The following is a 16,493-nucleotide window of genomic DNA, read 5'->3' as shown; positions in this document are numbered from 1 at the left end:
ATTGATGCGGGCAGCTGATCACACCCGCTGGTCTGTTCGCAATAGTCAACACGCCCTACGATTATGCCGGGGGGGGGATTGAATAAAGACATTATCAGAAGTGAGTCCTAAGGGACAGAAAACAGGGGAAACAAAAACCAGCAGCACGCCACCTTCTCCTGACCGACTTGTGCAAACCTATCGCCGCAGATGGCGGGGTGACGAAATATGGCATAAGGCTAACGCGCTTTTTTGTCAGTCTGTTTTGTCATCAAAGTTCTCTCGGCTTAAATAGGCTTTTAAACACAGGCGTTTGAAATACCAAATCAAAGCCATGAAGCAGGGAAAACCAATCCTGCGTGTTTAGGCCTGGCTGAATGGAAAGGAACGAAGCACATCTCTCTCTCAACACTGGAAATTGGTCAGACCACACACGCGCCCAGCAGTCAGTTCCTACTCTTCGGCTGAACCCTGCCAAATAATGACAGCGTTGGCAGTTCTTCCCTGTCATAAACAGATCCACCTCTGTGGCGTGGTCTGGCCTCACAACACCCACACCATAAAGCCCTCCAAAGCACATTTGTTCCAGGAGGATGTGCAGCAGGTATTTCTTTTACATCTAAGGGCTATAAGTCGCTGTCTAGACACCGCAGGGGAATCAGAGGAATGCTTAAAGATCTAGAAGACTCTTTGGCAGCTATGAAAGCTTTGAGAAGATTTGAAGAGAACGGTGCCACTTAATTTCAGTCGTGACACTCAACTGCTGGTTCATTTGAGTCTTCCGACCACACACACTAATTGGCTTGCCTGGTGCACTGCATAATTAGATTTCTTCATAATTTGATTTTTTCACTGGAAAGTAGGCAGAAAATATTAAAATGAAAGACAAGGCACAGAAATATCATATCTGGGTATAATGAGACGTCAGAGCTAGACTAGTCTGAAATGATGATCTGGATAATCAATCAATCAATCAAATATGTTGTTACTGTATTGCACATAAAAAATATACTTAACTATGGAAAACATGTCAGCGTAAAACATTGTTATGGTTAAAAATTGGCTTTATTAACTTGAGGCAAAATATAATTTATTTTTGCTATCTTTTGATTATGTGAAATGTGACTTGTAAAAGTCTTGACTGGTTTTGTGAGACTATTTCTGTCTGTTTATGCCATGGATTTTGTTATTTCTGAGTATGTCTGAAAAGAATGATTTATACATAATGTCAAGGACAGCACTGATATTCAGATGAAAAAACAAAAACAGTATAAAACTGAGTTATCACATTTATATAAGCATTGTGAAAATAAAATAAAGCACAGATTGACATCATAATTTGATAGAATAACATTGAAAGATACATTGAAAACACTCATGTATTGTTTGAATACTCAGTTTTAATCAGAGACTGTCTGTTGTAGTCATAACCAGGGCAATTTTATTTTATATTCAGGTCATAAAATGTCTAAGCTCAGCAGAACCGTGGCCTGATTTTGAAGGCCAGTCAGTGTTTTTTGTTTTTTCAGCATATTTTAATTTTTGTTTTGGTGTTTTTGAAAATACTTTTCTGTATTTTAAACATTCAATCAGATAAATATTGCCTTTTGTGTTAATACATTGCATTGTGACATCTTAAGCTAAACGAATATATCTTTATACATTATATATATATTAAAAAAATCTAAAATAGTCACTGGATTTTTGTTGTGCTGTCTATACTGACACATTAACATTAAAAGCTGCATCAGCTATTTATTGTTCAAGTTATTTTTACACATAGAATGACCCAGAAATCAAAACAAACATAAAAATCACATGGGATAATCTAAGACAACAGCACCGAGGATGAGGTTACAACTGATGCTGAGAAACTTCAAGAAGTCCAAATTCAGTAAGCTTTGACAAATAGAATGTTTATCCCTCTCTCTCTTCCTCTGTGTATTAAATCTTTAATGATTCTGATCAGCAATCCAGATTTCCAAAAGTAAATCCAGAATCCATAATAATTATTATAACCTCAAGGGGCTCCGTTATTTTACTTTTACTTGGAATTTATTTATTTTATTTTCCATTCCACGAATAAAGGCCTTAAACTGGTCTTAAATCAAAGCAGAAAGTCTGTAGGTTCATAAAGTCATGGCATTAAATGTGTCATGCACTGCAAAAATGAACATCTTCCTCAGTATATTTGTCATCTTTTCCAACACAAATATCTCAACATCCTTAAATCAAGGTACATTTATTTTAAAATGCAAAATGAAGAAATTAAGTCTTTTTTTTTTTTTTTTTTGGAAACTGAACAAAATGAAGTCAATTTGTTCTTAAAACAAGAACAAATACTTGGCATTTGTGAATGAAAACTTGTTTTCAGTTACATACTTACAATTTTTCTGCGACCACTGGCCGATGATTGTTCTTATTTTAAATTATGAACGCACTTCACTATCAAAAACAAACATCACTATTTTTTTTAATTATTTATTTATTTATTTATTTTATGCGGTGAGATCAGAAGGTACAGTAAAAGGTATTTCCATATTCTAGTGGTTGGAAGCAAAGCTATTCAAGCCTTGGCATTTATTTTTTTATGAATCGAAAAGTGATTGTATTTTAAAACTCAGAAGTGTTACTTATACAACTTATTTTTTGCTCCCTTGATACTTGCATTTAGAGTCCAAATTGCATTCCCTTGAATTTATACCTTAAAATGTAATAACTTGGTCTTAAAAAGTCTTACATTTACTTTCATAATACCTGCAGAAACAATGTACCAACTTTATTATTATTATTATTATTATTATTAAATCTGCATAAAATGTCGTCTTTTTTGTTAATGTGTTAAGGATTTATGCAGGATTAAATGTCTAGTAAAAATTAATGTTACATTTTGGAATATGCTTTGCAATTTCTTTCTTTGTGATTATAATTCTCGTGCAAAATATACATTCACAATATATCCTCTGTGTGTGTGTGTTTAGCGATGGGTTGGACTAGAGCGTGACGTCATGTGATTATCCCCAGCTAGAGCTCACACATCTGCACGTTCAGTCCGGTGTGGAGAGCTAATGTGGAGAGCTGCGTGCGCCTCTCCGGAGCGCGCTTGACAGAACGCGCGCAGCGCATCTATTTTGGAGTTCTTTTCGCGCGTCAATTTGTTCGAATTGAAGCAGTTTGTGATTTTATGAATATCTGCGTGCACAATGAATAGCTGTTACGTTGCAAGCATGAGAAGATCGCGTCACCAGAGCGCACTGACAGCTCAAGTGTTTCAGTGCATGGGTGACACAACCTAACGCGTGAAGTCTGGAAAAACTAACCTGGCTGTCAGAAAGATGAACTCAGAATGGATGTAACTCAGTCCAATGCAACGAAGGAGGATGCCAACATCACCATCACCTCATGGCCGTACACGGAGACGGCAGCCGCGTTCATCATCCTCGTGGTTTCCGTCATCATTCTGGTCACCATTGTTGGGAACGTTCTGGTCATCGTGGCGGTTCTGACCAGCCGCGCTCTCCGCGCGCCACAGAACCTCTTCCTCGTGTCGCTTGCGTGCGCGGACATCCTCGTGGCCACGCTAGTCATTCCATTCTCCCTCGCCAACGAGATCATGGGACAATGGTACTTTGGCAGCACCTGGTGCGCGTTTTACTTGGCTTTGGATGTTCTGTTCTGCACTTCGTCCATCGTGCATCTGTGCGCCATCAGTTTGGATAGGTACTGGTCTGTCACCAAAGCGGTGAGCTACAACTTGAAAAGAACCCCGAAGCGCATCAAAAGCATGATCGCGGTGGTGTGGGTCATTTCAGCCATCATCTCGTTCCCACCTCTCATCATGACCAAGCACAACGAGAAGGAGTGTTTAATAAACAACGAGACCTGGTACATCCTCTCCTCGTGCCTGGTGTCGTTTTTCGCACCGGGGTTCATCATGATCACAGTGTACTGCAAAATCTACCGCGTCGCCAAACAGCGTTCGTCCACAGTATTCGTGGCCAAGAATGGGTTGGAGAGGCAGCCCTCCCAGTCCGAAACGTGCTTTGTGAGGAAAGATAAGTTTGAGAAAGAGTCTCCGAGCAGCAACAGCTCGGAAAGCAACCAGAGACGAGAGGAGCTAGATGATATCGACCTGGAGGAGAGCGCGACGTCCGACAACAAACCCAAGAGCTCGCGCTTCTCCAAGCGCAGTCGGGTGGACGGCGCGCGGTTGTTACCGGAAAGGGACTTGCCGGATCTCCTGGGTTTCAATTAGGGGAGGAGAAGAGAAAAGATCTAGGTGTGGTGTAGAAACAAACTGGCTCAGATGCGGGAGAAACGCTTCACCTTCGTTCTGGCTGTGGTTATGGGGGTGTTTGTCCTCTGCTGGTTTCCATTTTTCTTCACCTACAGTCTGAAGGCCATCTGCGGGCAGAGCTGCGAGCCGCCCGAGGCGCTTTTCAAGCTCTTCTTTTGGATAGGTTACTGCAACAGCTCAGTGAATCCCATCATTTACACGATTTTCAACAGGGACTTCAGAAAGGCTTTTAAGAAAATCGTTTGCTTGACTGCGCAGCGCACCTAAGAGACTCATATTTCGATTCTTTAGTCACGATTAAAATGCTTGAATGTCATCAGAATTCAAACCAAGTGGAATCTGCAAACTAATTATGCCCTTTTCCATAGTACTCTCATTAATTATCATGTCCAAATTTATTTTTGCTACTTTTCAAATGCCTTTCAATGTATATAAAAAGATAAATATGTATGCCTAAGTATGTAAAATACTAAAAAGAATAACACAAAACAACAGACATTGCATTTTTAAAATTGTATGAGCTATCAAACAGTAAAATAACCTTAAACCATTTCCAGGTATTTAGTGAGACAAATTTACTCCGAAATGTTTCAGATGTCACTTCCTCCACAAAATGCTATAAGAAATTGACAGAATTCTACTGTGAAGCATATGCACTATGTTCACTGTTAATGGAAAAGTTAAAGGAGTGTGAAAAGTGTGTTTTAAGGAAGTTTGTCATCTAAAGTGCTAAAAGGACCATATGGCCAAACATGTTTATAGTTGAAGAAACACCCAATGTCTTTTTAATCAATTGCACTGAAAAGAAATGGTGTAGGATTTACTCTGAATTTTCAGTCAGAAATGTTTTTAGTAAATATAGCAAATACAAAGACATGGCAAGTAACACATAAACACGACATAAGCATTACATTTTGAAGTGAAAGACTCACTAGTATCTTCTTGTAAGATACTACAGTGCTGTGTTTTGGTGATTTAAATGTAGCAAAGTTAGCTCTCAGTATTTCCATCGTTTATTATTTAAAACCCAACAAAATATGCTTGTGCTCTCTCTCTTTTTTTTTTTTTTTTTTTTTTTTCTCTCTCGCTCTCTGATTGTGGTATGATTTTTTTCTATTCCAATGACATTCTGACATTTTAAAATGTGACTCTAGTGTGACTCTAATTGTTTGTATATATTAAATGAGAAATATTTGACTTACATGTCACCACAGTGTCAACACTCTCAAATACATAAAATGTATAAATGTAAACAAAAATGACATTAAATATTATATTATATATTGTACTGTATATTTTCAATACGACTTAGACTTCTATATACTGTACATACGCAGAGTATAAACACCAAATGAGTGTATTATTAGTATTATTAGTTTTGGGAATAATACTGGTAAAGTGTTCATTAAAATGGAAGTGTCTGATAATTAACACATTAGTGAAAGGTGGAAAGAATGTTACTTTATACATGGAATTGTTTCTGTTCAGAATATGTTGTGATGGTATTAAAAGTCTTATTTAGAAAATGTTGTTAAAGAGGCTGGGGCTAGTTGTCACAAAAGGGCTATACCTCACTGTCTGTGATGTTTTGTGCCATGTTGATCCTAAACATATGCCTTAAATTAGTATACATTTAAATTTAACAATAAAACCAGGTGTGATTTTGACCAGGTGTGAAGAGTTGGAGGTCGGGGCATGTTGTCACAATCTTTGCTGCCCAAAATTGTATATTTTTATATCTTACCTTGCACATTTTTGATTTTGATTCATGAATTGTTTACTGTTTACATTAGGCTGAAAAGCCTTAATAAGCTATTTAATGGAGTGACGGCTTACCCCACATAGCGTGACACCTCAGCATATTGTTATTAATGGTCCTAATTTTTTTTTTTCCTGGGAAATAATGGTGCAAATGTTCAATAGCTTTAGTACTCCACACTTTAAGGTGTGTGCCTATATGGACTTAAACGTATATTTCAGTACATAAAGATATAACTAACCCCAGTCTCTTCTATCTGTGGGAAAAGGCAGTTTTGTAATGACTCAAGGATCTCAGCATCTGATCCTCCATGTGCTTAAAAAAAGAGAAAGAAAAAAAGAAAAGCTAAATCACCTTTGCCATAACTCTATTAAAAGCTTTTATTGACTATGATAAACCAAAATGACTTGTTGGTATCACACACACACAGAAGGCTGGTTTCTAATTCAAGAATGATAAAGCTAAAATAAGACACATTATCTGATTCATGCACATTGCAATCCATCATATTTTGTATCTTAATCTAAAGTCAGACAGAATATTCCTGCATTCAGGCAGGAGCGGCTGCATAAGAGGTTTTATCTTAAAAACGCTGTAGAAAAAGAGATGCAATACTGCTTTCCCGAATCCACTGTTATCACAATCTAGAGCCCTTCACAACTAAAACAGCATGGTACATGCTGTCTAGAAAAGGTTAAAGAAAAGTCAAAACTTCCTATTTTAAAAAAATAAAATAAATAAATAAATAAATAAAAACAGTCTGCTATAAGTGTAGATCTCTATGAAAGTCCATGCTTAAAGGGATAGTTCACCCAAAAATGAAAATTTGATGTTTATCTGCTTACCCCCAGGGCATCCAAGATGTAGGTGACTTTTTTCCTTCAGTAGAACACAAACCAAGATTTTTAACTCCAACCGTTGCAGTCTCTCACCCGTACAATGCATGGCAATGGTAACAGAATCTATGAGAAAAAAAAAAATGCACAGAAATATCTAAATTAAACCCTGCGGCCCGTGACGATACATTGATGTGTAAAGACACAAAACGATCGGTCCGTGCAAGTGGACCATTGACACTCGTGATTGAGATTGTAGATAGAGTGTTAATGGTCCATTTGAGAGATAGGTGACAGTAATGCACTTATAAGTCTGCGATCTGCCATAAAGCAACAAGAAGATGATGCAGACTGCTGTGAAGCACGTTCACAAGAATTATAACAGTTCGGACATTGTGTGTATCAGAAGTAAAAAAAAAAAAAAAAAAAAAAAAAAAAAAACTATATAAATACTGTTCAGTTTCTTGCACAGACCGATCATTTTGTGTCTTTACACATCAATGTTTCGTCACAAGAAAAAAAACAGATACATTTTTTCTATAGTCTTAAACCTTTCAGGGTAATCAAGCTACAACTATCAAGACTGTTTACTTACAGTTGTCTATATAAGATGGGACAAGAGGATAGAATTACTGTACAAACTTCCCTTCAACTCCCTGTCAAAAACAGTGTAGGAGTGACAAAAGGGGCCTCCATAACAGCTGGGGCCCCGGGGCCACATAAGACCATAATCCATACTCACTGGAAAGCATTGCATATGGAAATGTTAAGAAAACTGCTCAAGTGATGCTCAAAACAGTTATCATTACATTAGAGTTAAAACAGCATCTTTCAATGCATTACAAGTTACAAATAAGTTGAACACCACATGCATTCTTCATTTCAACACTTAAAGGGATACTCCACCCCTTAACCCCATGTTGTTCCAAACCCGTAAACCCAGATTGCACGTCTGATGGCAGATGGAGTATTCTGAAGACGACTCCCATACCTTTTATGGACCTTGATACTGTTATTTATTTGGCAGTCTATGGGACAGTCTCAAGCCTCCAGGTTTTCATCCAAAATATCTTAAATTGTGTTCTGAAGATGAACAGTGCTTTTAAGGGTTTGGAACGACATGAGGGTAAGTGATTAATGACAAAAATTTCATTTTGGGGTGGAGTATCCCTTTAATTCTCTGTAAGACGGCAATAACTAAAAAAAAAACACCTTATAGTTTTTGCCCACAGTTTGGACTTAACATATTCTGATTTGTATTTATTTTATTCCATTTTATTTATTTTTTTATTTATATTTTTTATTCTAACTGAATTTCTGTGAGACATTCTGCACAGGGATGTCGTGTGTGACAGATATCCAGCTACATAATTGCAGTTCCCTGCAGGTGAGGTGAGACAGCCAGCCTTCATCCACACATCATGTCTGTGCTCTCAAACACATATTCTGCACACTTAAGCCTCAGAAACAGGGGAAGCCAAAATCTATTTTGTCACATCAGTGTCACAAACAGGTGGACGGCGGCTTTTCCGATGGGATTTTCTCTAAATGTGTGAATCTTGTGAAAAGTGTCAAAATAAGTTTTCACCCTCAAAAAATAAATATTACTAATAATAATAATCATAAAAAATAAATACAATGAAGCTTATTCTTTTGCATTGTGATATTATTTTATGACAACAATGTCCCTCAAATTCACATCAAAAAAAAAAAAAATATATATATACACACACACACACACACACACACACACACACACACACACACATCATTTTTAATTAATGAAAAATTATCTGTATTTAAAATTTACAAAAAATTAAAATAAATACATTTAATTAGGATGAAAATATACATGAAATACAGTAAATTAATTCAATAATATAATTCAGATAAATAAAGTAAACTGTGAAATGGTTTACTTTATGCAACATCAAATTTCTGGTGAACCTGTTTTCATGAGATTCACCCAAACACTGATGAATTAAGCAGAAAAGAAAGAAAGAAAGAAAGAAAGAAAGAAAGAAAGTTGGTTTTGTTAATGAATAATGAAGTAAGTGAAGGAAGGAAGGAAGGAAGGAAGGAAGTTATGGTTGTAAGTTTTGGTTCTAAAACTGAAATTGTGAGATTCCTCTAAACATTAAATCAATCAATCAATCAATCAATCGGTCGATAAAACATTGCTTTTTTAAAATAAAAAAAATGAATAAAATATGAAAAAAAAATGAATATAATGAAAACAAAAATACACATGCAAAATGTGAACATAAAGATGCAATAAATGAATGAATGAACTACATGTAATGTTCTAAAACATTGAAATAGCTTAACTTATGCAAATAATTTCTTTTAATTTTGGGTCAAACCTGTTTTCATGAGATTCATCCAAACACTAATGGATTAATAAGCCCGTAAACAAACAAACAAACAAGCAAAAATCACACAGAATATCAAGATTCTCCCATTTCCCATGATTAGCAAATCACAAATAGAAACCACAGCATGGTGTCTGGAAGTCTTCTGGTGAAGTACAGGGCTGGAAACAGAGTTCAGAGGTCAAGGCAGAGACTCTGATGAGGACTATTGTCTGTGACCTTACAATCATTGCTTTATTTTTATCTGTTGCAAAATTTGTCTAATGTCCTTCTTCTGTGGATGGGTTTGGCCCAGATCCAGGCGTGCTGGGCTTGAAATCCCACACCACACAGAGTTCAATGCATGAGAAAAACAGGACCTCCGAATGCCTCTGGTTTCCTCATGCACCCTAATGATTTTGATCTAATTATCTATGAAATGCAGCCAGAATCTGATATAATTTCCTTCTACAATACTTTTGCATCTACTGTATGTAACACCGGGGAGGACTTTGCTTGCTGATTATAATCACAATTTAATGAAATGTGGCTAATATTTGCAGACTCTGTGATTACACTGACAGAAATACCATTTGTTCTTAACCAGTGAAAAATCTGTTATTACTATTAGTGTAAAAAATAATAACTAATAATAACTAAAGGTAATTGTTACTTATCCCACAACTGCAAGCTTATTTCTCACAATTTAGACTTTTTTCCTCATAATTGCGAGTTTGTATCTTGCAATAGCAAGTGTTAAACACATAAACTCATAATTAAAGTCTCGCAATACTGACTTTTTTTCTAGAAATTCCGACTTGCGAGAATACAAGTCTGAATTGCAAGAGAAAACAACAGAATTGTGAGTCAGAATTACATTCTTTATATTCAATGGTGAAAATAAGCTTCCGGAACTAATTAAGCTGCAAAAAAATATTATGTAGATGGAATGATGCATAAAACACCTCATTAACCGACACTTGACTTACAAAGCTCTCAAAGGATGCTAGAAAATAATTAAAGACTACGTTGATCTTGGAAGATTCTTTGTGGAGCACAATTCTTTGACACAAAGGGGTGAGTGTTGGATCGCCAAAATCACACGCAGGACAGCAGAACGTGCTTCCAGCTTGGGAAGAATATGCAAATGCACACAGACAGCACACAGAGTCTTATGCTGAAGTCCCAGATGAAGTCTTCTCATGCAATCTGTTTTTGCGTCATGCCAGCGCTATGGTTTTCGATACTGTCAGATGCATGGCTAGCGCCAAAGTCCCCCGCCAGATCTTGTCTCCCAGCTCAATTATCTTTCTAATCAGCTGCTTCATTGCCTTGAAAAGAGATACAACACTTTCAATTAGGTTTTGTGATTTTGCTTTGTTCTCTTATATGGGGAGCAATCATCCAGTGCATGTTCACATTGTTCGCATCTCGTGGGCTGTTTCTCAATTTCTCCCAAAACCCATTGAGCTTTTGTCCTCCGCCGGCGTGATTCATTTTACTTTCTCAAGAGCCTCGGTCTTAAAAGTCGTTCTCATATCTGCTGTAAACAATGAGAGGAGGAATTAGGACCAGTTGCGCTCACCCTTAACCTGTCTGTACTTCTCTATCACAATCACACAAGTAATGAGAGATCCAGACACAAGAGGAAAAGGAGTAAAACAATTCCAGATGCCAATAATAAAGGGCTCCCATAAACAAAGGAAAGACACACACATGTTTGCAAGGAGAAAAAGACTATCAGGATAGAAATGCAGAAGAGGCATTGCTGGGTATTTCAGTTGACACAGGAAGATCAACTTTAGCAACAGGAAGTGCTTGAAGCAGCAGTAGGTGTGGGCGGCATGACAAAAATATACCGCATTAGTCACTGTAGATCATGGTGACAATCCAAACATGATTTAAAGTGATAGTCCACCCAAAAATGACAAGTCGGGCATTGTTTACACACTATTTCAAACCTGTACGTCTTTCTTTCTTTCTTCTGCTGAACAAAAAGATATTTTGAAGAACAAAAGGAAACAAATATCAATATTCAATGTGTTGACAATGTATTATTTTATGCTCCACAGAACAACAAAGGTCATAAAGGTTTGGAATGACACCAGATGAGTAAATAATGACTGAAATGTTAACCATTCCTTTGATTTTCACTCATCTAGTAAATTTCACAAACAATAAAGTGCAAATAAATAAAAACCCTCCTGTTGTGTTCAAAAACTGGGTACAGCTACTGAAATCGATTAACTTGATCAACACTTGACAAAACATACTTAAGATTCATGTAAGAACAGAACATCTCTATTGTAGCATTTCAGAGACAAAAAAAGTAAATAAATAAATAAAATATGTAAGAAATTCCCTTATATTGTTTGTTGTATTATTCTGTTGCATAAGGGTTATGAGTCTCACTTTCAAGTAAACTTTGAGTCTTGATTTTCATAAGTTCTCATCATATCATATTTTAGTGTTTGACAAATTACAATAAAGGTTTTCTGTTTTTATTTAATTAATTAATTATTTATTTATTTTTTACTTGACTGTAAAAAATAAATAAAAAAAAAATAATCACAAAATAGTTTTAAACCAGTTGGTTAAAAACATTGAGAAATGATGAAGACTAACATTTATTCATTTAGCAGTTATAACAATATAACAAGATGATTCATCACAAGGAGGCAATAAGACAAGAAATGCTAGCAATACAAAGTTTCAAACATTTTGCAGAAAAAAAAAGAGATTTGGGAAGAGAAAAGCTTTGTTTGCAGATGCAACTTGCTTTGAAGTTTTTCTAATGCATTGACATTCAAAACATTAATTTATTCCACTACTAATGCATTACTTTCAATAAAAAGCCATAAGTGTGACATAATCAGCTAATGCAGCTCAGTCTAACCCAGTACTTGTAAAAGTCTGTCCTGCTGCACACAGGACTATCAGACTCTGCAACATTGCGATGAATGGATAACTGACTTTTGGAATCATTTTAGTAGAATTTTTTTTTTGCTGCACAGGGTTTTTTTTTTTTTTTGTTCTTTCTTTCTTTTTGGTTCACAAAACACGGTTTCTGACCAACTCAAGGCCAACTTTTCAAATCCTTCCATACAGATTGGACACACAAAAAAAGTACTAAAAATATATACTTGTTGTTTGGATACAAATTCACTCACAGTCTAGCCATCAGGGAAAGAAATAAAATCCAGACATTTTGTTTTACAAAGAAAGAACTGCACTTCTCCTCACATTTATTTCAAAAAATGATTCATAACACTTTCCATCCTCCGCATGCAAGTCTGAAATCCAGGTTTGAAAATTTTATACATTGATGGTTCTGGTATTTTTAACTCTCTTTTTTTATTATTTGTACTCATTTATAAAAACAATAAGCATGATGCCATGACTTAACAGCACTTTTTACCATGACCATACTCACAGTGTAGCACAGTCTCTTACCTTACTGCTCGTTTAGATGACTAGCCGTCAAACTCTTCCTCTGACTCGGTCAGCTGGTTTTATTTGGTGATCTGATGGTTAACAGATGGAGCTAAGCCCATCCAGACCAACAGGCGTTTGTTTAGGGAATTAAACATATTCTGTTTTGTGGAAATAAAAGTATTTTTTATTGTATTTTTATGTTTTTTACTGTATTTTTATGCAAGTATTTAATTATTAAATTTAAAGTGGTCTAGATCCATCTTTTTCTTCATAGGAAATTCAAAGAAAAATGTTCAGCCATGAACTAAAAATCAGAGACACAAAAGTTAATGAGAACATACACTATTATTACTACTATTTATCTCATAAAATATTTTAAATGACTATCTGAAAAAAGGCTTATATAATACACAGTACCATTCAAAAGTAAGATATGAATCATATATATATATATATATATATATATATTATATATATATATATATATATATATATATATATGCATTAATGCTGAAAAAAATATATATATATATATATATATATATATATATATATATATATATATATTTATTTATTTATTTAGTTTTTTTTTCAGCATTAATGCATTAAATTGATCAAAAGTGTCAGTAATATAATGTTACAAAGAGTTCTACTTTCTGCTTTCTACTCAAAGAATCCTGAAAAAAATATTGAACAGCACAACTATTTTCAACTTTTATAATAATCTGAAATGTTTCTTAAGGAGCAAATCAGCGTATCAGAATGATTTCTGAAGGATCATGTGATTCTCAAATAAACACAGCCTTGGAGAGCATGAGAGACTTTAAAACCATTAAAATAATCGTATCAACACCAAAAGTTTGAACAATATTCCTTTTAATTATTATTATTATTATTTATTTTTTTGCAAAATAAAAATAAAATAATAATAATTGTAGTTACTGATTAGCTAATAGTGAACTACCACTTTCAACTGAGCACTATTACTTACTAAATCATTAATCAAAGTTTATTGTTATTTAATAGTAGTTACTAGAATGTTATTGTCCTGTGTAGTTATTCATTAACGACAGAACAGTATTCTAAAGTGTAACCAATATGTTGATACTTTAAGAATGCAGTTAAACTCACACCAACTGGGGCTTCTATAGATACTTACATCAATGCTCAACAGCATCAGACCTGATCACAGCTGTGATAAAAGGTTTATACATAATTATCATTTCTCCTGCATAGAAAATGGGCAAAAGTTTTACATCTTGAACCTGGCTCTTTTCTTTGTGAAAAAGGACGCAGAATGGCTGACATAGCAGCCCCTGTAATTGTTTCTGTGTGCCTGCATAATTCTTGCGTGTGTTTGTTTGTGTATGAACATGTCAATCTGTGTGAAGAGTCTCTGGAGGGGCTGTGATTCATCAGTCTGGCAGCGCTGTGAGTTTTGTGAGTGGGCATCATGGCGGTTGCCCACAGAGAACAGAGGGACGTTAGGATGGAAAAATAAACACACACAAAGATGCACGGCATGCTCACAACATGAACATGAAGAACGTGTGTGTGAAAAAGAGACACTTCCTGCATGATCATGTCAGATAATTTCAGCTCAAATCAATATTTCAATGCCATTTTTTTGGAAAGCAGCACAGCAATAAGAGGGATAATGCACATTGATTTCACAAAATAAACCCCCTCAGACTCACAATAATTTTCTTAGCATTTTTGACTTGTTTTACAGTACTGCACACACTCAGAAAAAAAGGGACAAAAGCGTCTAAACATTCCTAAATCAACATACATTAACTTGAGATGCAAAATTAAGGTATTAAGTCCCATTTCAAAATTAAGTGAGTTTATACTTAAATCAAGGAATTAATTAAATCATTATGTTGGTTTTTATGATAACTGTATCTAATGCATTTTAGATTGAGAAATTTGGCCTTTTATCATTTTAACACAAGCATTTTTGTAAATATGTGCTTATTTTCTTTTTTTTTTTTATAAAAAATAAAACCAAAATTTAGCATTTGGAGATGACTGGAGAATTGTCCGTGAACATTTTCTATAATATGTTACTGATATTATACTGTCTAAGTGCTGGGGCAGAGGTTAAAGAAGAATATAATTATTACATTTCCCATGCATTCATTATGGTACAATTTTGCAAATCATCGGAATATAGGCTATACTAAATGAGGCAGCTGTGGATTTTATGAATAATTCAGAAGCAGATTCAAAGGACCATTGTGAAAGGCAATCTTCACCCAGGATAAGAGAGAGAAGCATTTCTTTAACCCTGACCAGAAGTTCACCTGCCAGAGGTAATCTCTCGCTCATATCGCAAAGACACTTTCAGACACTTTTTCACAAATTTATGTAGAAAAGATTTGGGCATTCATTTCATCACACAACTATGCATTTTCTTTCTGCCCCATCACTGATGTCTATAAATATTTTCTTATAAGTAATGTTATAACATATTTGCTGTATTCTGTGTATTCTCCAGATATTTAATGCAATACAATTTACCAGATCATCATGGTATATGTGGATTTTTAAATTACTCAGCAGCAAAGGTTCAAAAGACCACTATGAGAGAGGCAACCTAACAGAGGCTTGAGGGAGGAAATTAGACATTATGTTATCGCTTTTCAAAGCACCTGACCCTGACCGATGTTAAGCGCTTTCTTAGGAAAGTTGGACTGTTAAGGAATTTGCATCATTTTATCTGCTGGATGAAAGTGAAAGCACATTAGTTCTAGCATACTGAGTCAGTCATTCAACTGTGAGCAGCAGATGTAATTATGTAAGGTAACGTAACACTCACAGTAAACAAGGATAAATAAAGCAACAAATAATGGAAACAGAGTCTTCTGTGGCAAAGCTTGTTGTTTAGTCATGCCAAAAAATATTGTGTTTATGCATTGGCAGGCCAGACATCTGTAATGATTCTGGTCAGTAAAAGTGCAATTAGTCTTCTCCATGTGTAAGATTATTACTTGTAAGACCTGATATGTTTAAAGGTCATGTTATTTATGTGCTTGTAGCAACAGAAATGCAAAAATAATTTTATATCACACTATAGTATCACTACTTGTTATGCAAAATAAAATAAAATAAAATAAAATAAAATAAAACATTCAATGCAATAAAATAAAATACAAAATATAATAAAAAAAAAAAAAAATAAAATAAAAAAAAATATTTAATTTAATAAAATTAAATATAAATATAGAATGATCTTTCAATAATTGAGATAAAGGGGGGGTGGGGGGGGCATTACTGATATTAAAGGACAGATGATTTTAGCAGATGCTTTTACATAAAAAGTAATGCTTTGTATGGATTATTATTATTATTATTATTATTATTATTATTATTATTATTATTATTATTATTATTATTTACAAAAAAATATATAACTTGCCATAAATCATTTTATTTTATGTTTTCATTTTAATTTTAGAGTAAAGATTTAGTAATTTTGAGGTGTGCTTTTTTCTATATAGTTTTATTTTATTGTTTTTTTTTTTTCAGTTTTAGTTTAGTTGTTTTAGTACATCAAGATAAACTAAATGAAAATGCAAAATAAAACAAGTTTAGGTTTTTACATTATATTTCAATTAAAGTTTAAGAAAAAATAATAATTTTATGGTTTTAGTGAAGTATAATAATTATGGCAGTGCTGAACAATAACTTTGTCAAAAACATGTAATTTTATGTTTCAACCACAGATGATAATGGACAGTTTTGTTGTGCGACTTTAAAATCAGGAAAGTCCTATGCTTACTTTTTTTTTTTTAATTTGCAATTTGTTTTTTGTCTATCAACGAATCGCTATA

The 16,493-nt window shown here is 34.5% G+C and overlaps 1 protein-coding gene across 1 annotated transcript; it reads left to right on the top strand.

Moving 5' to 3' along the window:
* The first annotated feature begins 2,756 nt into the window (after positions 1 to 2,756).
* On the top strand, positions 2,757 to 5,326 carry LOC109088966 (alpha-2 adrenergic receptor). Its single transcript, XM_019103100.2, is given in 1 exon segment — positions 2,757 to 5,326. A coding segment is annotated over 1 exon segment (1,218 nt). The 5' UTR covers positions 2,757 to 3,325; the 3' UTR covers positions 4,544 to 5,326.
* Positions 5,327 to 16,493: the final 11,167 nt, after the last annotated feature.

Source organism: Cyprinus carpio, chromosome A14 (assembly GCF_018340385.1).
Source record: "Cyprinus carpio isolate SPL01 chromosome A14, ASM1834038v1, whole genome shotgun sequence".
Taxonomy (NCBI): Eukaryota; Metazoa; Chordata; class Actinopteri; order Cypriniformes; family Cyprinidae; genus Cyprinus; species Cyprinus carpio.
This window is presented reverse-complemented; position numbering and strand designations above follow the sequence as displayed.